Raw genomic sequence first — 25,398 nt, forward strand, 5'->3', positions numbered from 1 at the left:
GTGGACAATGCCAAAGTGGCTGATCTCAAAACTCACCCACTTTACACCACCTTTACACCTCCCCCCTCTCACCTCTACTTGCTTCTTTCTCTCAGTTTTATTGATTCTTGGTTACAATTGGGTTTATCATGATTTGTGTGCTGTTTAATTCTTCTCTGAGAACATTTTCTGCCTTAACACATGTAAGACAGAGGGGCTGATGACCTCATAGTTTGGTCCCCTTAACTCTACTGCTCCAATTAATCTACTTAATCAATTAGAAAAAGGGTGGTCTTTCAAGAATACATATCCCTCAACCTGATCTAGGCAAATGGCTCCAAAGAAGGATAAAAAGTTATGTTTTCTTATGTCCATAATAATTTCTTTGAATACTATATTCTACCAAATGAATGTAGCATTCCTACAGTGTAACTGATTGCTCTACTTTGAGCCGCTGTGAAGTTGTACGCAGAAATGGGACTGTGTTGTCATTAGGTCAGCCACTGTCAGCAGGCATGGCTCTCTGGAAAACACAGATGCTTCATTTAAATGACAGCCATGGGATCACAACCAATGCAAGTAGCAGTATTATAACATGATAAACTGTAGCCTGTGTTGGTCATGGTACTGCCACCATCGAATTGCAATGTGTGCAGGCATGTCTCTCCTTACTGAACGCAAAAGCAATCTTCTGACAAAACAAAAATGTTCAAATGCAACTGCTGAACAAGAAACCTACTTTGTAACATTTCCTTATGTACAGAAGTTACAGTGTTCCAATTTAATGGCAATTTCCTTCTCATAAAATATTTTTTAGAGCACTGATACTTATGATATTATGTGCCCAAAACAAACAAACGGGGAGAGAGAGAGAGAGAGAGAGAGAGAGAGAGAGAGAGAGAGATATCAGCATGTAAAGAAACACTAGGTTTTTTGTTTTGCTCCCCCCTCCCCTGCCTCCATTGTACAATGGAATTTTGCCACAGTCCAGCACAATCTTGTAGCTAGTGTTCATACTACAAATGTATCATCTACATAGCGAACAAAGAAAAAGAGCTCAGGTACTGATGACTCAAGGTTTTCATCTTCATGTATGTGTTGACTATAATTGGTGACAGCGTACAACCCATCACCACTCCATTAGTTTGTTCATTGTAATGTACACCAAATGAGGAGAGGGCTGATGTGAGCATGAATTAGTGTTCCCAGAGTGAAGTCTCCAACTTTTCTCTGATTAGGTGCCAGCATCTAAGAGGTATCGTATTAAGACAATGGCACATCAAAGATCATCATCAGGTTTTTATGATGTAGTTGCAAGTCTGAACCTGCCAACCAAAATGTTGTGTGTTTGGGACAAACACTTGCCAATAAAGGGAACATGTGAGGCTATTAGGTATTTTACTAGCTCTATAGATGATTTCTCAATGTACAGTGGGATGAAACAGAATTTCTTTTTGTGGACTTTTGATAGTCTGTAAAATGTTTGAGGTGTGGATGCTTATGGGCAAAGTTTATGTACACCACTTTCCTGAAAGCATTTTGGATTTCTATGGTCTTACTCTTCATTTTGTCATTTGGGCCATCTACTATTACTCAGTAGGTCTTATCCTAGAGTAGGATATAAATTTTCTTCTTACATTCCTGAAGCGATACCAGAGCTGACACATTCACTTTGCCTGCTCGGAAGATGATGATGGCCCTTGTGAGTTTGCAGCATGTTTTGCACTATAGTAAAAGGTTGCCTTTGCACTTCCATGTGACACAACAGAGGAAATATGGTGCAAAACGTGTCATTCACTTACATGGGCCATTCTGCTGACGCCTAGTAACAAAATGATTTCAGGGAATTAAAATGGTGTTCATTTTCATGTTATTCTATAATAATAGTTTTTAGCTTCTTCACAGCAAGCTTGTTACGCATTTTGATATGCTCAAGCATTTTTCTATAAGGGGCAGTCAAATAAAAATGAGAGAATGAGAAAAGCAAGTAAACTGTTTATTATTCCAAAAGTAATTGCCATAACTGTTAATACATTTATCCCACTATAAGTCAAGATGATCAGAGCCTCCATGGAAAAATAATTGCAGTTGCCTGCAGAACCATGATTGTACCCAGGTGTGCACCTCTTTATCCAAAGCAAATCAATGGTCACAAATGTATTTCTCCGGGGCTCCAAAAATATGGAAATCGTGTGGGGAGACACAGGGACTGTGTAGAGGATGTGTATGGGCTTTCCAGTGAAACTTCTGTTGTATATAGTCCAAATGGCATAATTCTGTTGCAGTACAATTGCAGCCCATATTTTTCCAAGGTTGTTTAGAGTATGCTGCAGAAATTTCACAGGGAATCCCTTAAATATCCTTCATACAGTCAATAAAATTCTTCTGAGCTGTTGACTGCATTGTCAATATATAAAGTTGTCTGATTTTTTTTGCCACTGTTTCACGTGGCTGTGCTCAGGGCTTGTGCTGAGCTGAGTCACTCATCTAGATACCAACAATGAACATTAATAGTCTGAACAAAAAATAAATATAACAGCAGAGAACCTCAAGAACAGAATAATTTACTAAGAAATGTGAAAAGCCTAATAAAAATAACATTAACAATTGGTGAGCACCGATGAAACATCCCCTGCCCATTTTTCTCTCAAAATATGAATAACAAGGGGAAGAGAAGGTAAAGTTGAGAGCAAAAGAATTTGCTCCAAATAATAATGATGATGATGATGACATTCTAAAAGCTCAAAGATGGGAGTTCTACTGAGGTGGTGCTGACAGAAGAAACTTGTGATCACATCAGAATTAGTGCAAAACAATTTGGCCACATAAGATGATTAATGAGCAGGCTGAAAATTTTACAGAGTCCAAAGAATATATTGAAATCAGCCTAATTTTAAAAAAAATCAGTGTAGTAAACGGGTTTTATTTTAAAAATGAATAGAAAATATTTTGTGGATACGTTACATATCTTGCACCATTAACTCTAAGGCTTTTGCTTTCAGTTATCAATTCTGATTTTATTGCACCATGCAATGGGTCTAACAATTTTTGGTCATTAAATTTCCGCCAGGTTGCAACTTGAATTGGTTAAACTAAAAAACTAGGATTTCTGACAAACAGGAAATGAGGTATTTGTTGTTGGTCATTATTAACCTGTCAAAAAGTACTGACATATTTTGGAGAAATTTATCACAAAATTAATTTTATTGAATTCTTGATACAAACAATTGCAGTATTACATACATAGTATCCAATGACTGCTATCTAAACTGGCGGCCTTATGATACTATAAACAGCTCTCCAATTTGTTTACAGTGTGCAAAATGGTCCCAAAAGTAATGACAATATTCACATAAAAATACATCTAAAAATAAAGTAATCATAATAATTATTGCTATTTAATGGTCCCTTAAAGTGCTTATATTTAAAAGAATTCTTGGTTAAAATGTTCTGCATTTAGCATGTATGGTAAAATGTCAAACTTTCAAAAATGTCATTTTTTTAGTCAGAAAAAAATTATCTCACATGGCTATTAAACATCATACAACAGAAAATACATTATTTACATGAATACTTCATTGTTATCTCTTACAGAATTGCCTCACTGCAGTTTCATTTATGTGTAAGAGGTCGATAGCAAAACACGGAATACATATGACTATAAAAATATTTCCATTTTGGAGTAACAGCTGATTACAGAAAACATAAAACTTTACAAGTGTTTTTTACAAAGTGCATATTATAAAATATTTTCATTAACAGCTTTTTGGTTCTTCTCCCACATGTTTAGGAACTGGAAATCTTAAAATTAAAAACTTCTTTACAGTTTCTTGTACTTCTAATCAACTGGTTTGTTGATAAGTAAATTCAAAAATTCAAAACTGGTTTTTTCATTAGTAATTCAAACATAGTACTTAATTATTTCTATGTGCTTACAGGTTTCAAACTTAATATTACAATTGGTGTATTATGCTCAAAGATAGCTATTACACTCCAGATAGTCTTGCCAATAGCAATTCCTAATAGCAGCTGCCATCAAATATAATGTCCATCAATTTCAGGATTAATTCTTGGAATGTGTTTTGGAATAGTTTTGCTCATAACAAAGGCAAAGTTGGTTTTCTCTATTCACACAAAATACTGTTTGATCTCCAGTCACACACAAACTATTATTGTCAGCAACAGTGTTAGTTTGCTGATATAACAGTAATTTATGTGGTTAGTTGTAAGTTTATCTGCTTAATAATACGGAAGCAAGTATTCGGAGACAGGTGGGAAAAATAAGTCAGCATACTATTTCATAAAAATATCTCAAGGGAAAGCTACAATGATTAATACAAAGATTGGGACTTTTGTGAGTTATGAATGAAATATTAGCACATATAAAATATATAAAAAATGAGTAAATCAAGAAACTAAATTCTTTGCAGTGGTGGTGATCGAGTTGGGGGCAATGGGGGTGGTGGTGGTGGTGGTGGGACTGTTTATTTACAGATAAATAAAATACATAAAAATGCTTTACACAGATCCTCTGAAGCTTTAACCAACATACTAACATTAACTTATTACATTACCACTAATTACACTGTGATTTCCTTACAAGAAAACACCTTTTATGTAGTCTTTTTACTTCCCCCCTTACTTTGGAGTAACTGTCAAGCAAGGGTATGGATAAAATTAGACAAAATAACTTCTTGGGAAATTAAAAGTTTAGTGAGCATAGAATGGAACTACTAATGAATCTACAAATGACAGTACATAGGTTTAACATATATTGTCACTGATACTGTAATATGGCGATACTTTAGGAATGACTACTGCAATGCCACTTGAAATCATTTAACAGTGATGATCCAATCATCTTATGAAACTAATTAGCAAAATAATCATAATTTTGTCCATTTTGGAAGAATGACAAGTGTCACTGCACAATAATCTGTAAAGGACAACATAACATAGTACATGACCTATTGTATTACAGTTTTCAAGTCCACTAACAAATATTTTATAGGGACAAGAAATAATTATTTTAATAATCATATCAGGAAGGGAGTGGGGGAACTTAATTGTTCATCATCTTCTCAAGGATGTCCTGGAGTAAACACAGCCTAATGGAACAGTTAAAAAATAGTGAAAGACTGGATAGATCATAATTTTAGTCACTACTGTTGTGGTCGAACAAGAACAATATCTTCATCTTCTTCAGAATCTGTCTCACTGTCTTCTCGGTTGATCAGTTTGTCATAGTAGGGTCGTATACCATCATCATCTATCTTAGCATCACTTCTGGAATCTGAAAGATAACAAACTATATAAGTAGATAACTCTTTTTGGTGTAATACACTAAATGATGGAGTGAGTCAATCATCTTCGCATTCCCTACAGAGAGAAACACACTCCTACTGTCTGCACATATGATCAAACTCGAGTAGTCAATTTTTTCTTTCTTCATAATAAGATATATTTTATATAAAATAAACAGTATGTATATTTTCTGACAGCTTCCATTTGTTTGCCATAGAGTAAAACTATTGCACAGTTTGTCAACTGTGATCAGTTGGGACGTAGGCATTACACCACTTGATGTATGAAACTGACTACAAAATCCATACAATTACAGTTTCTCCAGTAATGTTGTGACTTAAGTTAACAAATGCACTAGATAAGTTAGATATGAACTAGTGACATTTTACAGTTTTATTTATTATCATGAGCTATGTGAACAGCCCTCTTAAAACCAGTGACTGGTCAAGTATCCCATTATAGTGACTTTTAACTGCTTCTCTCTCTCTCTCTCTCTCTCTCTCTCTCTCTCTAGCAAAATTTTCATTTTTGGGATTAGTAATTAAATAATAATCTTTGGATAGATGCAGACTGGAAATGACCACTACTGAATGGCACTTTCAAAAATATTGCAAAATTTTAGACACAGTAATGTAGAAATTATTAGACAGTTAATGACACATTCTGAAAAATTATAAAGTACTTTGTTAACCAATTCTAGCTGACTTCCCTTACAGTGATCACAATGTAAAGATGTAAAATATAGTGCCACATTTTATCAACCATGGTAAAACTGATTCCTTAATTGTGACACACTACCAATTAAATCTGTTACAATTCTGAGGATTCTGTGAAAGCAGATCAGGAGTCATGTTGCATATCTTAAAATTTTATAAAATTTATGTGGGCACATTAATAAATGTCAGTCAAGACAATATTAATTATTAGCCTTTTGTATTACCTGTGAAAGGAGTGCGAAAAATTTCATTTTCTTTCTCATCATCATCGTCATCATCAAACATTGAAACTCTCTCTGATGCAAGCTGCATGAAGCTGTACTTATCATACTGTGTTTGCCTTCTACGCTGCCAGGTAGCGTAACAACAAGTTGCCAATATGACAATGAGGAGGCATATGGCTCCTAAATAGAGAGAAAAAAAGTAAATTAGTCAAGTCCAAAATGACTAATTAGTATGTAATATAAGACTATTTACGAAACTAAAGGTTGGTCAACAAAGTAACACTATTGTGCTGTTCAGAATGGATCAGCCTGCATCTAACAGAAGTCATCATAATACTGCTAGACATAAACAAATTTGGAACATTAGGATGGTGAGTCGCAGATATTTACAACAAAAAGACTGTCACAAATAAAGCTTTTGGTCATTAAGGCCTTCTTCAACAATAGATCACACACACACACACACACACACACACACACACACACACACACACACAAATGCATTCAAACACAACTCACAACACACACACACACACACACACACACACACACACACACACACAAATGCATTCAAACACAACTCACACACAAGACCGCAGTCTCAGACAACAAACCACACTGCTTATCTGTGACTCAGCATGTCTGCTATATGGTGAGTAGCAATTTTCCTTTCCATAATATTGTTACTTTCCATACTGAATTTTCCACTGTTTGAACGTTAGGATGGGATAATTATAAATGCATGCAACTGGTACCTTATGTGACTATGGGTGACATCAGTGGTTGAACTTGCCGATAAATATGGTTTGATCACTGTCCTAAAACAGTACTCCATGAAGCTGGCACAATTTGAAATAACATCTCCATTTCATAATGTTGATCAGAGGTATTTGCTTTTTTCCCAATGTGGGGGGAGGCTCTAAATCAAAATTTCACTATCTACTTCCATACACATTCACAGTTGCCGATAAGGAACTGCTTTTCAAAATGGTTCAAATGGCTCTGAGCACTATGGGACTTAACATCTATGGTCATCAGTCCCCTAGAACTTAGAACTACTTAAACCTAACTAACCTAAGGACATCACACAACACCCAGTATCACGAGGCAGAGAACATCCCTGACCCCGCCGGGAATCGTACCCGGGAACCCGGGCGCGGGTAGCGAGAACGCTACCGCATGACCACGAAGTGGTTTTAGATTTATAGATAATAACTGGGGTTTGGTACCATTTAAGTGTTATCAACAAATAAATTTAATGGCTGCTACCACAACTTTCATCTTTCTCAACTTGAGATCATTTGAAGGATTAACAGAGTAATGGCATAATATAATGTGAAGTATTCAGTTTCGTTTACCCACAGTTTTATACTGAAGCATTCTGTATACTGATTACTGCCTTGAGTCACTTCATTTAGAAATACACATCTCTTTGCAAGATAATAGTCTTCTGTTGGTTTAGTGCATTCAGGTGTAGTAGGAAGGCAAACTAGAGTTTAGTATCCTACAGACAAAAAGGTTGTTAGAGATGAAACTAAAGCTCCCATAAGGAAAGACAATCAAGGTTAACTGGCAGTGTGATTTTCATTTACATCACTGCAATCACTTTAATCTATTTAAGGAACCCACAGGAACCTGAATAAGAGTCCAATGTGGTAATCACTAAATCACCTCACTCAGTTTCAGAAATGGAAAAAATGCTCTTGATGATGTCAGTCCCAATAACGGCTACAACCTTTGGTGTGTGTTACTTCTTTCACTTCTAGTGAAATTTTTAATGTGAAAAATGCTGAGATGCACCATGGTTCAGAGTCCACATTAAACTATAACTGGCTGGGTTGGTCTGAGGATCAGCTCTGTGATGTCAAAGCACCTTCAAGTTGAAGACAGCTTCAACATTAACCTTTGATGTGTATCGTACTTGGAGAATTCCATTCAGTTGGATGGGATCAGCAGCAATCTTTAATACCATATACAAAATTGCCCCCTACCTCAGGACGGTTTGCATTCCATGCACACATCATTACCTAATAGAAGTCTGGCAGGTTTGACTCGTGACACTTTCAAATTCTTCTTCTTGTTGTTTGTCATCTCATGGTCTTTTCCTTCCCCCCCTTAAGCCATTTGCTTCTCGGTCAACCTGTACGTCTTACCTGTTTAATTTCATAGTAGCCATCATGGCTAGCTTTAGAAAATCAAGAAAGTGAAATATATGGAAAACTGAATAGGATCATTTGATGTGAAGTCAACCAATAAAAAATGTTCTGTCACCCACCCAACCTCCACAACATCCTAGTCCATCACTATGCCACTTCCAGTCCCATCTCCTTGCCACAGGGATCATATCGCTGTGGAAGACCCAGGTGCAAGACCTGCCCAGTCCACCCACACAAGACTTCCTGTTTGAATCCTGTCACAGGCTTATCCTACCTCAACAGAGGCTGGACCACCTGTGAAAAGCAATCATGTCATATACCAGCTCTGCTGCTATCATTGCACATCTTTTTATGTTGGTGCAACCACTAACCAGTTTTCCCCCAGGATGAAAAGTCATTGCCAAACTGTGGCCAAGAGCAAACCAGACCACCACCCTGTGGCATAACATCCAGCTGAACGTAACATACTTGATTTCAATGGCTGCCTCCCTACCCAAGTCCTCTGGATCCTCCCCTCCTTCACCAGCTTTTCTGAATTGCACAGATGGGAATTATTCTCACAACACATTCTTCCCTCCCAAAATTATCTGAACCACAACCCAAGTTAACCTGGTGTCCCCACTCCCTCCACCCAACAGTTTCAACCCCCTCCGTCCTATCTTCACTTCCCTATTCTCATCTCCCACCTCATTGTGTGCCACCCTCTGCCAACACACCTGCTCTTCTTTCCCCTTCCCCATTACACTTCCCATTTCCCCCCTCCCTCCCCACCTCTCTGCCCCACAGCCTCTGCACACTGCACCTGTTGGCAGTCTAGTACCTGTGCACCCTGTCAGACAGTCCTCCTCTCCTGCCACCTATACCCTACTATCTCTCACCCTTCCACACCTCCTCCAGATTGCTGCTTCTGTGCTGCATGATAGTTGCTTCAGAATAAAATCAATCTCGGTTGTAAAATTATTTAATGTCAATGACATGTTTCATCCTTTTGGAGCAAAAGTAGCTCTATACGTGAGCCATCAGTCATAAAACCATGTATAATGTAAAACAGACACCAAAGTAACCAGATATATAATGCATTCATCCTCTATCCGGTTACTTTGGTGTCTGTTTTACATTATATTTGGTTTTGTGACTGATGGGTCATGTATCCAGCTATTTTCACACAATCTGATGATGCCCCAAGAGGGTGAAATGAGTCACTGACTTTAAATAATTACACAACTGAGACGGTTTTTGTTCTGAAGAACTTCTCAACTGGTTGCTGTAACAGTGAGGCTTGACGGAGTGGGAACATTTTTACATTATAGCTGGGTTCCAGTTCGAGTTGCCAGAGATGGCAGTCATGTCTATGTCATGTGTTATTGTTTGTGTGAATGAATGTGTGCATTTACTTTACTACAAAAGGTTTTGGACAAAAGCTATGTGTAAGGGTCTTTTTGTTATGCCTGTCTGTAACCCAACATGCCATCTTTATGGAGTGGACATTTCATTTTTAAGTTATTAATTTTTAAAGTTTCAATAATTGTGTAATATTTGTCACTGAAAGCTTAAAACAACCATATCTCATAAACTATTTGATTTGCTGAGCTGAAATTTTTCTCATTTTGGCTAAATTTTATCAACACAGAAGTTTAAATTTTTAGGTTAGGCTTTACTGTGACTGTTACTGACATTAAATGAAACAACAAGTTTACTGTTACCAGTCACCTTGTCTTAGGTCACAACCCACGATACACAAAGATGGGACCCCCATCAGACCCATAGTGAACTGTAGGAACAGCCCAACATTCAAGCTCAATAAAATACTCTTCAGAATTCTCAAACAAGCATACACATTCAATAATGAGAGAACACTTAAAAACACAACAGAATTCACACAATATGTCAAAAACACACAAGTACCTGATGGAGCCACACTTGCCTCATTCGACGTACAAAACCTTTATTCATCTGTGCCAATAGATACCACACTACAAATAATTAATGCCAACCTACATAAACACAAAAAAATCCCTTCAACTCACATTAATGAACTAATGAACCTGCTTGAATTCACACTTTCACACAACTATTTTAAATTTAACAATAAAATCTACAAACAAACAGATGGTCTCGCAATGGGCTCAAATCTTTCCGGATTGTTAGCAGAAATATTTATAAGTAACCTAGAAGACAAAATCTTGAATTCCAATCACCACCTCCTCAAAAATATCATCTACTACTACAGATATGTAGATGATATCATAATTTTAATCAAAGGCACTAAAGATGACATCATCAGTTTTTCAACAACTCCCATGAAAGCATAAAATTCACAGTTGAACACCAAAAAGATGACAGTATAAATTTCCTAGACCTTACCATTACAATAAAGAATAACAGACATCAGTTTGAAATTTATCGGAAGCCTACCACAACACATACTACAATCCACAACTCCTCTTGCCACCCCGCAGCACACAAAATGGCAGCATACTGGTACATGATTAATAGAGCTATCCAACTACCACTCTCAGAAGATAAACGTGATCAAGAAATTGAAATAATAAAACAAACAGCTATCGAAAATGGCTATAACAACTCCATAATAGACACTCTAAAACACTCAATAGCTACCCACCTACATAAAACAAAACACCATGTTAACAACACAAGTATTAGCATCCTACACATCCAACCGAAAGGCAGAAAACTAGACATCCTTGAAACACTCCAAATATACAAACACCAAATGAAACAACCAGAATCCATCTTAAATGACAAAAATGACAATATTTACAATAGTATCATCTCTGTTTTCAGCAACTGCCTACACTCTCAAAATACACACACACACACACACACACACACACACACACACGTGCACATATCCTAATATTTACCATAAATATTGACAGCCGCCAAGAGTACAAGAGATTGAGCTCATTCACAGATAATTCATCACACCAACAGCTTGTACCCCCTGTCAGCTTAAAACTGTATGTACATCATCTACTGGCGCAAATGTATAACTATCTGCATATTTTATAACATTAACCAGTGTATTACCCCAACCTTTAGGCAGCTAATATATGCAACATGTAATCTTAAGACTCCTTGCCATGTAAATGTTTGCTCTCATATAATCACTCCTTCCTCTCTCTCTCTCTCTCTCTCTCACTCTTTCTTCAAAGAGTGTCACCTATGTATGATTTTACTGCTGTAGCCAATATGATCATTGTAATTCAAGCCTATAACACTTTACCTAATTGTTATTAGCAAGTATGAAGTTTAAGCCATTTTAACATTTCACCTGATTGCATAAACGAGTACGAATGTTTGGCTGTTTTAACCTTTCAAAATTGGATTTATATACCACCTGAAGTACACACACATATATTTGACACCTCAAAACAAACACCTCCAAATGGTTTAAACGATTATTCTGTAATAATGTTGTTACAATGTATATTCTTTGCACTTTGCGATTATGTCTTCTCTTCTGCTGCACGAACCTTGCACCCAGCTGATTCCAGACGCCATATTTGTTTACAAATGTGGCAGTATACATGTGAAGTGTTACGACAGAAAAAGGAACCTGTGGCCACTGGAGGTACTCTAGTTTACTTATTAAAGTTTACCATTAAATATCAGTTTAATTTTTTGTCAAACATTATCCAAAACCATATTCTGAAATAGTGTCTTGTTTCTCCACTAGGCAGTGCCACAAGTTCCTCCAAATGTCGTAACACAACATGCACACATATGTAATACTAACTAATGTAAATCCACCCGATGATGGAGGTTTAAACCTTCAAAACGCGTCGTGGAAAAAAATAAAATGGTCACTGGTAACAGTAAACTTGTTGTTTCATTTAACACAGAAGGTGTTTCCCCCCCCAAAGATGGAATGTGTTTAGTGTTGATAAGAATTTGCATCAGTCCTACACTATCTGTTAATCTGCGTGGCAAAATTCATGAGTGTATTCCTATTGGAACATACTGAAATAAATTTTATTTTATTGCAATTTGTTTTGCCAACATTACCACAACTGTACATGATTTACATGCTGGTTTGCAAAACTAAAGTTGAAATTAATTTTTTGTGCTAATTAAGTACATATTGATTTCTCATGTTAGCAATTCAGTACATCATGCCATATAATTAACATAAATAAACTAACGAATATTACATCTTATTTCATTTTACATATTTTAATTCAGTTGTTGCACATGCGTCTCACAAGCCATGCATTGACATAAAAATCTTTTTGAAACACTTGTAGTGGCATTTTACACAGAATGCAGTAAGTTTCATTGCAGTTTGAGGAATGTAGCACTCAACATTGCTGTACTGAATTACACTGCTTGTAAATCGTTCAGTGATGGTTCAGTGACACAAGATAAGAATCAAATAAACTTTTCTAACTTTTGTTATCATCTTAAAGATTTTGGAGGAATTTAAGCACAACAGCGTTTTTGTGCTACTTCACATGGAAATGGAGTTTGTGTGTTAACAGCACAGCAAAAGGGCTTGCAGGCACAGCTAGCAAACCCCTGTAAGTAACTAAATATTAACTCCTTACCAATTGCTTGAGTGGGGTTAAACTTTTTTCTATGTGACAAATGATAAACATGCTGGAAAACAAAAGAGCTTACTACACTTTCTTTACACGTAACAAGAGCCTTATCGACCATCATACACCTGCTCCACAAGCCTCATTCATTTCTTTCTATTGAGTGCACTGTTTGTCCTTTAGGTGTTGATGTTCATCCTAACTGTGTCTTACCTGATATTATCTCATCACCTAATTTTGGATCTTCCTGTGCTCTCAGTCCATCTATAGTTATTTTGTTATTTTGGGTTGTTTATTTTCTGTCATTCTTTCTATACAGCCTGCCCAGTTCAACCTTCTCTTCTTTAGCACTTTGACAATGTTACGTATTTTTACATCTCTCTTAAGTCTACACTTTTTCTTATTATTCACTCCATGTTATTTTCATCAGATACTGGCCCAAAAATTTTTCTTAACATTTTTCTTTCAGATACTAACAGTTTTTCTTTGCCTTTCTTTCTAATGATTGCTTCCCAATCATATAATGCTTCACAACCACATAATGTTACCAGTGTAACAGTAGATTGATAGAAGTGGGTTTTGAAATTAGTACTAAGTGATATTTTCTTTAAGGTTTTGATAAAACTAAAAAAATTTCCCCCCCACTGGTGTTTGGTGGGCACCAATTTCTATGTCCATTCTATTATTGTTAAAGTACTTGAAGCAGTCAACTGTCTTGAAGGTGAATCCATCTGCAGCCAAGGATATATCACTTTGGGCTTCCTTACTTGTAGTCAGATATTCTGTCTTTTCTTCAATAACACGTAATCCTGTTTTCTTAGTGATTTTGTAACATTTTTGTATCATTCTGATTAATTCTGTTTTGGAACTACTTATTAATGCTACACTATTTGCAGAGACAAGCCTGGTAATGCTCACCTTCAGCATTTGGTCCCTTGTGGATTAGTTTTACTACACTTTTTATCATTCTTCTCTAACAATAAGACAAGGTTAAATAAAATAGCTGATAGGACATTTCCTTGTCTCCATCCAGTGAACACCTTAAAATTTTCAGAAGTCTTTATATGACGAAGTTTTGTCTATGCACATTTTAAATAATCTGGTTATCTTTGATGGTATTTGAAATTTCTTCATTATATTTGGCAGAGCCTACTGTAGATCTTTTTGAAATGTAGAAATAATATGTGGACATCTACACTGAATTCACATTTCTTCTCAGTTATTTGTGTTAGAGTGAATAAATGATCTAATGTGGGTCTATTTCTACAACTAGATCTTCAGTTACAGGGATCAGTCTGTTTAATAGTCAACTCACTAGGATTTTGTAAGTGACATCCAGTAGAGCAACACCTCTGCAGTTACTGCACACAAAGAGATCATTCTTGTTAAACATGGGGCATATAATTGTGGTTTTCCAGTCTACTGGTGTGGTTTCTGTCTTCCAAATTGCTTCTATTAAAGACAGTACTTCTAATTCAAGTCATGGTCCTCCATTCTTTAATACCTTAGTTCATATCTGGTCTTCACTCAGAGCCTTGTTATTCTTAGGATCTTTATTTCATTTACTGATGGGGTAGTGACTTTTACATCAGCTGTATCAGGTTCTTCAATTTTGAAGTAAGACTGTGGATCATTGCAGCTGAGTAGCTATGAAAAGTATGTCTTCCATTTTTTTGTATGTCACTCTTGTGGGTTAGTATTTTCCCATGCTGACCCTTTATAAATTGTTCCCTTCTAGTAAATTTGACAAAAGATTTTTTAAAAATGTTTTGATAAATTTTCCTTGATCTATGATGCTTGAAATCATCCTCTGCTTCTCTTATCATATTGTTGTAGTATTCTCTTGTCTTAGAGTTCACTGTGTTTTCTGACAGATTTTGTAGTATCTTTCCTTTAGTGCCATATTGTTCCTTTCTTAAATCTAAGATGTCATCACATTTTTTCTCTCCACCAACTTTTTTTGGCACTTCATGTTAAACCAAATTTTGTTAGGTCATATTCTTTTTCCTATAGCTTTGAAAGTTACTTCTTGAATACTGTTCTTCAGGTGTCTCCATCTGCTTTTAACATATTGTTGTTCCCTAATGGTCAGTCTAGAGCATGACAAAAATATTTTATGAAATGATAGCAATCACAGGGACACACAGCATGCTAAAGTTAAAGCAAAAGTTGTTTCTAATTTTAAGCATTTGATGTTCTAATATTCAAGTGAGTATAGATGCCTTTAAAAACACATTACAGGATTTGTTGGGTGCTTATGACAACAAACTGCAGATAGCTTGTTTGCTAACAAGAGATGAAAAAGAAGAATTAAACCTATTATTTATGCTTTCTTGTGGACTAACTCCTCCTTTTTCAGACCCTAGAAGACCAGATAAATTGACTCTTAGTTCAGACCTCATCTTAGTCCAAAACATGCCATAACTGCCACTGAAGGACACACAGAATATCTAATAAAGAGATACAAAAAACTTCACAGATTATATCGGAAAAGTATGTGTTGTTACATCAATACTCTATCAGTACTGCTTGAGAAGACTAGATTGTGTCATTCAAAAGAAGCCTGAAATATATAAGATGTTGTATTTGCATCACCATGGTGTTTTTCTTGTTGAAGATGAGTAGGATATTTCTGATTGCAAGGCACTCACAAGTAACACACTGTTAAATAATAACTACACCAATGTTTTGTTATTAATATTAATGCATCTGTAAAAAAGGCATCATTCAGTAAATTTTTGTAGTGTTTATTGAGCATGTGTTAGTTGACGTAAAAATATTTCCAGTTACTGGAAATCCAAAACTGATTTTAAATTTAAATGTGCAATTCTGATCATGTAATAGATTGTCACCAAATACAAGACAAAAAAAGTCTTAAATGGTTTTTGCCATTTAAGGTTTCCATTAAAACTTACTACTAACTCCAGAGTCATACTGACTACGCACTAATTACTGCATTTAACAGTAAAATAAAATCTGTTTTAGTTCATTCCCACTGGAACACCATCATAAAATTTGACACACACACACACACACACACACACACACATTTGAAAAATAGTATGACTAATGCACATTTTTTTCAAAACAAAACAAAAATTCCTATTTTGAAATTTTAAAAATTAAAAAAATGGTTTGGAAAATTCAGCATTTTTATGAACAATCAAAAGTAGTACATATTATTGAAGCTTATAAAAAAAAATGGTACAAATTTTAGGTCTGTACATCAGTTTTTAAAATGTGGCCATTTTAAGGTTTCAAAACATTACAAAAATCATACAATTTTGGAAACTTTAAAAATTAATTACTCAAAACTGAATGATTCAAAAAATTTTAATTTGGGATTTTTCATGCAGACAAAATTGACGGTCAATGTAACAAAAAATTATCAAAATATAAGATCTCCAGAACCAGACCACTGGTTCTTTCCTCACAGACTGATCCAATAATAAATGCAGTCTACAGTCTAATGTCATTTTATTATGCCAACATACATTTAGAAGTGACAGCATCATCATTAGGGCTTTCTGTTAAGCAACAACAGACAATCCTGATGACACAAAACTATGACTTTGAACTGTACATTGGCATAGCACAATGCTATAAAGGCAGCAGAAGCAAGGTTTAACATCCTGCTGACACTGAGGCCATTAGAGACGAACCACAAGTCAGATTGTTTCAAGGTCTGGAAATTGGCTGTACCCTTTCAAAGGAGCCATCCTGTCATTTGCCAAGAGTGACTTACGGAAATTGCGAAAAACCTAAATCTGATGGGTTGGATGTGGATTTGAACCAATGTCCTCCCAAATGTGAGTGCTGTGTGCTAATCACTGCACCATGTTGATCCTTATGGGTTATAAAATACACTCCTGGAAATTGAAATAAGAACATCGTGAATTCATTGTCCCAGGAAGGGGAAACTTTATTGACACATTCCTGGGGTCAGATACATCACATGATCACACTGACAGAACCACAGGCACATAGACACAGGCAACAGAGCATGCACAATGTCGGCACTAGTACAGTGTATATCCACCTTTCGCAGCAATGCAGGCTGCTATTCTCCCATGGAGACGATCGTAGAGATGCTGGATGTAGTCCTGTGGAACGGCTTGCCATGCCATTTCCACCTGGCGCCTCAGTTGGACCAGCGTTCATGCTGGACGTGCAGACCGCGTGTGACGACGCTTCATCCAGTCCCAAACATGCTCAATGGGGGACAGATCCGGAGATCTTGCTGGCCAGGGTAGTTGACTTACACCTTCTAGAGCACGTTGGGTGGCACGGGATACATGCGGACGTGCATTGTCCTGTTGGAACAGCAAGTTCCCTTGCCGGTCTAGGAATGGTAGAACGATGGGTTCGATGACGGTTTGGCTGTACCGTGCACTATTCAGTGTCCCCTCGACGATCACCAGTGGTGTACGGCCAGTGTAAGAGATCGCTCCCCACACCATGATGCCGGGTGTTGGCCCTGTGTGCCTCGGTCATATGCAGTCCTGATTGTGGCGCTCACCTGCACGGCGCCAAACACACATACGACCATCATTGGCACCAAGGCAGAAGCGACTCTCATCGCTGAAGACGACACGTCTCCATTCGTCCCTCCATTCACGCCTGTCGCAACACCACTGGAGGCGGGCTGCACGATGTTGGGGCGTGAGCGGAAGACGGCCTAACGGTGTGCGGGACCGTAGCCCAGCTTCAGCTTCATGGAGACGGTTGCGAATGGTCCTCGCCGATACCCCAGGAGCAACAGTGTCCCTAATTTGCTGGGAAGTGGCGGTGCGGTCCCATACGCCACTGCGTAAGATCCTACGGTCTTGGCGTGCATCCGTGCGTCGCTGCGGTCCGGTCCCAGGTCGACGGGCACGTGCACCTTCCGCCGACCACTGGCGACAACATCGATGTACTGTGGAGACCTCACGCCCCACGTGTTGAGCAATTCGGCGGTACGTCCACCCGGCCTCCCGCATGCCCACTATACGCCCTCGCTCAAAGTCCGTCAACTGCACATACGGTTCACGTCCACGCTGTCGCGGCATGCTACCAGTGTTAAAGACTGCGATGGAGCTCCGTATGCCACGGCAAACTGGCTGACACTGACGGCGGCGGTGCACAAATGCTGCGCAGCTAGCGCCATTCGACGGCCAACACCGCGGTTCCTGGTGTGTCCGCTGTGCCGTGCGTGTGATCATTGCTTGTACAGCCCTCTCGCAGTGTCCGGAGCAAGTATGGTGGGTCTGTCACACCGGTGTCAATGTGTTCTTTTTTCCATTTCCAGGAGTGTACATATCTTACAAGTTATGAGCTCTTGTTTATCTTTGCCACTGTGAAACACCTCTTGCACTGCAAGCTCTTTGCTACAATGAATTACCTACAGAATACAGTAAAAAAAAATAGCAACACATTCCTCTGTTGTGTCCATGGATACAGGTAGCAGTAAACATCTGTTAGTGTTATTCCTGTAAACCGTGTTCACATTTCTTGGTAAGTACAGTGCATACATTAGTTCTAATAGAAGCAATTTGTGTTTTGACGAGTTTGGGAAGTATTTTTACACTGTAGTGTTATCTCTGTACCTTACTAGTGTAATAGAAGCCCATTATTCCACATGGGAAATGGCAGGCATGGTCTTCTGTTATAGTCTAGCAAATGGAAGCAACCGTTTAGTCCATGTTCCAAATGCTGCAAAATACCAAGAACACAGCCTATCACCTGCACAATTATTTAGCTGTTCTTTCTGGCGATTAAGAGACTCCGCACCCATACCTCTACCAATGGCAGATTGTGACAGATATTCCACCATTCATACACTTGTTGTGGAGAAGCACGTATTTCAATGAGTGGAAGAAGATCATGGAACTCTTGTGTATAGAATTTCACGATTTATTGGGGTTAGTCATCCTTCAGCCTGATCAATCCTGAACAACTGCTATACCTGTATCATGTACAGCATGTCCAAGCCCTATGGCCAAGAAGACGTGCCTGCCAGAATGCAGTTCCACCAATGCCTGTTAATAACATGTGGTGAAGATCCACTTTTCACAACAAAGATACTGTTCACAAATAAGGATGGTTTCATGTGAGACAGAATTGTCAATTTTCATAACCAACTTGTGGGCTAATGCAAATCTACATACAGTTGAAGAAGCAAGGCATCAGCACCTATTTTCAGTTAATGTATGGGCAGAAATTATTGGCAACAGACTAACAGAATCTTACCACACTACCAAACAGGTTCACTGGTGCATGGTATCTTTGGTTCCTATCAAACGATTTGCCTGTCCTGCTGGAGGAGGTACCAGTCCAACAACTGGAGATGTGGTTCACACATGATGGAGAGTCAGACAAATTTCTCTCAAAAGACACAGAAAACCTTACACAGACATTTAAAGAGCACTGGATGGGTCGGGGGAGGGGAGAGGGGGGGGGGGGGGGGGGGGGCAGTACATTGGCTAGCTCATTTCCCGCATCTTAATCTCTTGTATGTTCAGTTGTTGGAACACTTGAAACCTTTGGTGTATTTAGTCTCATTAATGATGTAAAAAACTACAGGAACATGTCATCAACACCAGACAGCATGCCTTACTATGAATGAACACCATATTGCCATCCCCCTCTTTAACAATTTTAATATCTAAGCTGCCACTCACTTTCTCCCTTTGCACTAACAACATTTATTTCGCCATTTGTGAAACCAAGAAGTAAATTTATTGGAATGTAGCTGTACAGTACAAAGGCTCATTTTTAAAGTGCCGGACAACAAATCTAAAGGTGTCTGGTTCAATCCCTGAACAGTCCTAGGATTTTTATTTGCCATTTGTCCCATCTTTCATCTCTGTTTATCTCTAAAAAATGCTCAGTTGCATCATAGTTCAGACTCCACATTAAATTGCATCACAAGAAGGGGACTATGCCTAGTAAAGCACAGTGGTGTTCAAACCAGTCATTGGGTTGTTGGCAGCTTTTGTTTTAAAATCTGTGCAGTATCATCTGTTCATTGCTTATGGAGTATTTTCAATAATCTTCAATAAAAGGATATTCTCAAAACACTTACCAGCCACAACAACAAAGGCAAGCCGTGGCATGCCAAGTACACGGGCATCCCTTTCTATATGGAACATCAAAGCTGATGGTGTGTGCATCTCCCCTGACTCCGGAAGCTGAAGAAGGCGAGCTGCTGACAGGTAACCAGGAGCAGAAGCTGCTACTTCCAACTCAGGTTCAGTGTTTCTGAATGGAAGCGGTCTCCAGAAATGACCAAATTCTGTTGTTCTTGCAACAAACTGATTTCCTGCCACTCTAATCTCTGCATGAGCCACTGGTGAATTAGCATTGTCTGTCACATAACCTGAAAAAGCAGTATTGTTACAGTTTTGGTTAATTAGTAATTATTTCTGACCGTGTTATTAGATACATCATTAGTATATGGAATGTAGAACCATTCTTTAAGTGCTAACTACACCAGTCTAACACAGGAATGAAAAAGATGAAGGGTACTTTTATCCTTACTAATAATATTAATAATGACAAGAAAAGCATTAAAAAAAGTATGGATTAAAGCATAACTCTTTGTTCTTTACTGAAAATGAAATACATTCTGTCTTGTCTTAGGGCTTGCTGCATATGGTACTTAGAAATTGCTTTAAAATGCTGAAGCCTGCTCATACTCTTCTGCACTGAGACAACCTTGTAAAAGCATGTGAGGTTATGTTGGTCCTAAGCAAAGAACATTACAATTATTCAGTTACGTTAAATCAATTTACTAAAATATCTCTGATAACTGCGCTTATAAAAGAGTGTGATGGTTTTATTTTGTAATATTTATCCATGCCATAAGCAGAAAAAGAATTATCATTGACAGTGAATGAAAAATAATAGCTCCAGCAAGGTTATAGTGTGTTCATATTTATGGATCTGGCTTGCACGGCAGTCAGGAGGAGCAGGTATAAATTCTTGTTAGCTCATTCTGATTAAGTTTTCTGTGGGTCACCTGAGGCAATGGTTGTGCTCAAAGGAGATATACAATTATTTTAATATTTCTTCTTTCAATTTTGATGTCAACACCAAAAGGGGAAACAATGGAATATCTCTGCCAGTACAGCACATACAAGAGTCTTACGGAAGCTATAATACGTTTGCAGCGAAAATAAACGTACAGCAATTAGCTACTGACCCAATGCAAATATGGAAGTGCCATCTTTGTTCAACCAAGTATGCAAATCATACAAACTGTTTTCAGTGAAATGGAAAATTATGCAGTTCTGATGGAGGAAACTGAAATATGTACAATCACATCCTTATACCATTATCCAGGTACCAGCTGAATTTAAAGGTTGATTCATATAATTGATTTGTTGAGGCTGTAAAGAATAGGTCCAAAGTGGCAATGGCTCATGGTTATCAGACATCTCTCATCATGACACGGAACTTAATGTTCAGTGTATCAAATAGAATATTATTCTAAGAAGGTCAAGAATGAATGGCACTGACTGACACTACATACTTGACCACTGGCCTTGTAAATCTGTAGTGTTTTTAGAATAAGAACCAAGACCAAACCCTTTAATGTCACACATCAAAAACCAGTGTAAGAGTAACAAATTAAAAATCTCCAAACAAAGCAATCAGATTTGGGACTGATGGTAATGCACATAGGCTTCTACTCTTGGATAAAACATTATCCAAGAGTAGGAGCCTATGTGCATCTTTTTTTTTGCCATTAAATATGGTTCCTCAATATGGTACAGGTCATTTCACGCTAATGTAGATATAGCCCTCAATGACATCTATAGGATGATTATTGGGCTTGACGACTACTCCAACATATAAACTTTCTTATTTGGCTGTAACACTATTGAGTGGTGTTGGCTCATATCAGTAGTGGTTTTCCACTATTGTCTGTGGTAGTTACCAGCAACGGGTTCTGCTGCATCCCAAGATATGGCACAACTTGTCTGCTTGTGAGGCTTTTACAGGGATCACTGTACAGGCTGGAACTGATTCTGTTTTGATGTTCATACTGGAGCAGATTGGCAAAGTAGTGTCTGCCAAGTGTCACGTGCCAGGGCTGTGCAGACTCCTATAGTCTGGGAGACGAGTCTTTGGTATTGACAGCTCGGTAGCGTCTTTCCGTTGCCTAGCGACTGCAGGCAGGCAGCCAATGACGGCCTGACTTTGAGCGGGTAGCAAGGGCCACGTTGCCGCTCTGAAACCCGGTCGCGTGCGCTTATGAAACTTACCAGTGTCTCGCGTGCAGGCGGTGCGGTCGTTCGTCGTTTCTCTGAAGTTGAATTCGCAGTTTATTTCGTTTTTGTTGTTTTTAGTGTTTCTTTGTTTATGTTTCATTGTAAACAATGTCTAGTGTGGCGGGTAGTACCAGCCCAACACAAGAAGTGAAACGGAGGAAGAAAAGTGTGCTACACACCCAGGCCCGTGAATTCGTGTGCTCTGTGAGGGATTACTTTGAGAAAGAAAAGGACAACGGTGGGCCCTTAATTCCTGTTGTTCAGGTTGTGAAGAGAACTGCAGCAGCATTGAAAATAAGTAAGAACACTGTTGTAAAGATAGGGAAAGAACAGTATAGTGTAGCTTGTGATAAGAGTGGCACAACAAAGCTGCACACACCAGGAAAGAAGCGACTGAGAAATAAGCAGGTGACAGCTTTGGACGATTTTCAGAAAGACGCTATTCGTCGTCATATATACAGCTATTATAAGAGAAGGGAACACCCCACTCTATCTAAATTACAGGTGTCACTTCAGAAAGACGATCTTTTTAAAGGGAGCAAATTTTCATTGCGTACAGTGTTGAAAGACATAGGCTTTAACAGACGCAAAATATTAATGGAAAGGACAGATGTAGTTGCATGGCGGTGCATATTTCTGCGCAGAATCATGGGTGTGGAATTCGAAAGTATAGTGTGGTTAGATGAAACTTGGGTCAATGCCAGCCATTCTTTACGTAGAGGCTGGAATGATGGAACGCCCGAGGGGACAATGGCAGTGTCTGTTGGCAAAGGAGGGCGTATTATTGTCTTACATGCAGGAACATCGAAAGGTTTTGTGCCAAACTGCTTGAAAATGTTTCCGTCAAAAAAGACGGGAGATTACCATGAAGAAATGAACAGTGTAGTGTTTCAAGAATGGTTCGAGACATCGCTTATGACGAATCTGACAAGTCCATCAGTGATTGTTATGGACAATGCGCCTTATCATTCCGTTGTTCACGATAAGGCACCAACCTTGGCAACAAAAAAAGACGATATCATTCAGTGGTTGAAACGGCGAAAAGTAGATTTCAGAGAAGATTTAAGGAAGGCGGAACTGCTCGAAATTGTGGCACAAAAGAAACCCCAATTTCCAACATATGTAATTGACGAGATTGCTAAAAGGCATGGGCATGAAATCGTTCGGCTTCCTCCATACCACTGTCACTTCAATGCAATTGAAGGAGTGTGGGCGCAGATAAAAAATTACATTGCTGCAAACAATAAAAAATTCACGATCTCTGAAGTGGAAACTCTCCTTCCAGCAGCTATCAATAAAGTGACAAGCAAGACGTGGGCTAAAATTGTAAACAGCACTGCAAGTGCCATCAGAGAGGCGCCCAAAACCGAAGGGGTTGTGGAAGAATGCATCGAAAATTTAATTATACATCTGGGAGAGAGCAGTGATAGTTCGAGTAGTGCTGAGGAAGACAATGTCAAATCAGATTCTGACAGTGACGTGAGTGGTGTTTTTCCATTACAGTAACTACAACGTATTCAGGAATGTAAGGAGGGAGTTTGCTATCGATCTACAACCAGATCATCATATTGTGAGTACTTTCTTCAGATTATAACTCTTAATACACTGACCAATTATTCTGTAGCTTGTAGTAGAACAAATTAATAATGCTAGTACTTAACAATGGAAACCAAAACTGCTAATGTTCAACAACTTGCGAAAATAGTTTTCATTTCAGTTGTGAAGTTTAACAAATAACTTTATTATGTTTCAGCATCTTAGATACTTGTACTAAATAGCTCTTATCAGTTTTCGAGTTAATATATTTCAAGCATCAACTTTAAATAAATTCACGCGTACCAATACGACTTGTATTTTGTCTCGCTTTTATTTCTGCTGCTAGAGAATGCGTGTAGCAGACAGGGCACCGCATGCTGTGAGCCACGTTCGGCAACAGCGCCGTCTGCCCGCCGGAACTGTCAGTACCAATCACTCGTCTCACGGACTATAAGAGGAAGCATACATGCTTGCAAAAATCTGTAGGACTTCTAGAGCTCTGGTTAGGGGCAGGCAGAGGCTGGATGACTGAGGAACTTGCTGCTGCCAACTTTTTCCCATGCATCAGCTACCATCAATAGGGAAATTAAAATTGGTGAGCATATTTCTGAACATCTAACTCTGTGTTTTGACACTCATACTGACCGGTTTTGCATGGACTGTCATGCAGTATCAGTTGCTACAATGCCTGTTCTGTATTTTAGAGTTGGACAAACTGATTAACTGCGATTGCGGTCTTTCTCGGCATATTCCACAGATGAATTCTTCTTGAGTTATCAGCCAAGTGGTGGCTGATAACCCGAGATGAATTTATCAGCTGATTAACTTTAACTTACTTTTTCCTAAAGCTCAAAATTGTAATTTTATTAATTTTGCTAGATGTTTTTCCTATGGGTTAATCACCATATTGATTGTATTAGTTAATATAAAGCATGTTTATCAATGTTTTACTAATTTTAGATATTTGGGGGGCTTAAGAGCACATGAAGGTGTTTGCCTTGGCTTTCTTTTTGGGTGCAAAATTGTTGTGTGTAGGTCTTAATGATTTTTTTTCTTAGTTTTACAATATGCCAGTTACTGTGAGAACTTAGTCAGGGACTCAGGCAAGGTATACATCCAATACTGATGACAGGGGCTACCACCTAGTTGTATAGTTTATCCAATCTGCTGTAAAAGTATTTAGTGTCTCTTTCGCACAGTGTTTTTTTATTATAAGCCTTTTGGCAACTCTTAATGATTCTTATCTTATTAATGCTGTACTGGCCAGAGTAAATAAATTTTTGGTTTCTCTTAGGGAATGATGTTTTTTCTTGGCCTGGCAACTTCCACTCCCAGCTCCTCATTCCCAATTTTCCAATCATCAATCTCTGTGTGTTGTGATATGGCTGCTAATAAGGAGAGGCTTAAATTTGAGCTGGACAGAACCCATTGTATGAGCAATCCCTCCTCAACTTCCTTCAACTGTCTAAAGAGGTTACCAAGTTACCTGAAAAAGAAATGCCACAAAGGTGGAAGGAGAAGATGTCTCACTTCTACATATGTATTGAAGAAGCCAAAAGGCCATGTCCTGGATATAAGAAGAGCTGGATAGTATAAAGGTGCTGCATAGACTAGAGGAGTGAAAAGATCTACAGAAAACAACACAATGTGGCATCACATTTAGTGAAGTC

General features: G+C 38.2%; 1 protein-coding gene across 1 annotated transcript in view; it reads right to left on the minus strand.

Annotated features, from left to right (window-relative positions):
• Positions 1–3,164: 3,164 nt before the first annotated feature.
• The window catches only part of LOC124545475 (carboxypeptidase D-like), a 256,584-nt gene continuing 234,350 nt past the window's right edge, over positions 3,165–25,398 (minus strand). Inside the window, exons 25-27 of the mRNA XM_047124408.1 lie at positions 20,002–20,295; positions 6,224–6,403; positions 3,165–5,272 (exon numbers count right to left, since the gene is read on the minus strand). Coding sequence (XP_046980364.1) covers positions 5,142–5,272; positions 6,224–6,403; positions 20,002–20,295 — 605 coding nt within the window. The 3' untranslated portion in view covers positions 3,165–5,141. The remainder of the gene's footprint in view (positions 5,273–6,223; positions 6,404–20,001; positions 20,296–25,398) is intronic.

This window comes from Schistocerca americana, chromosome 8, assembly GCF_021461395.2.
Source record: "Schistocerca americana isolate TAMUIC-IGC-003095 chromosome 8, iqSchAmer2.1, whole genome shotgun sequence".
Lineage (NCBI taxonomy): Eukaryota > Metazoa > Arthropoda > Insecta > Orthoptera > Acrididae > Schistocerca > Schistocerca americana.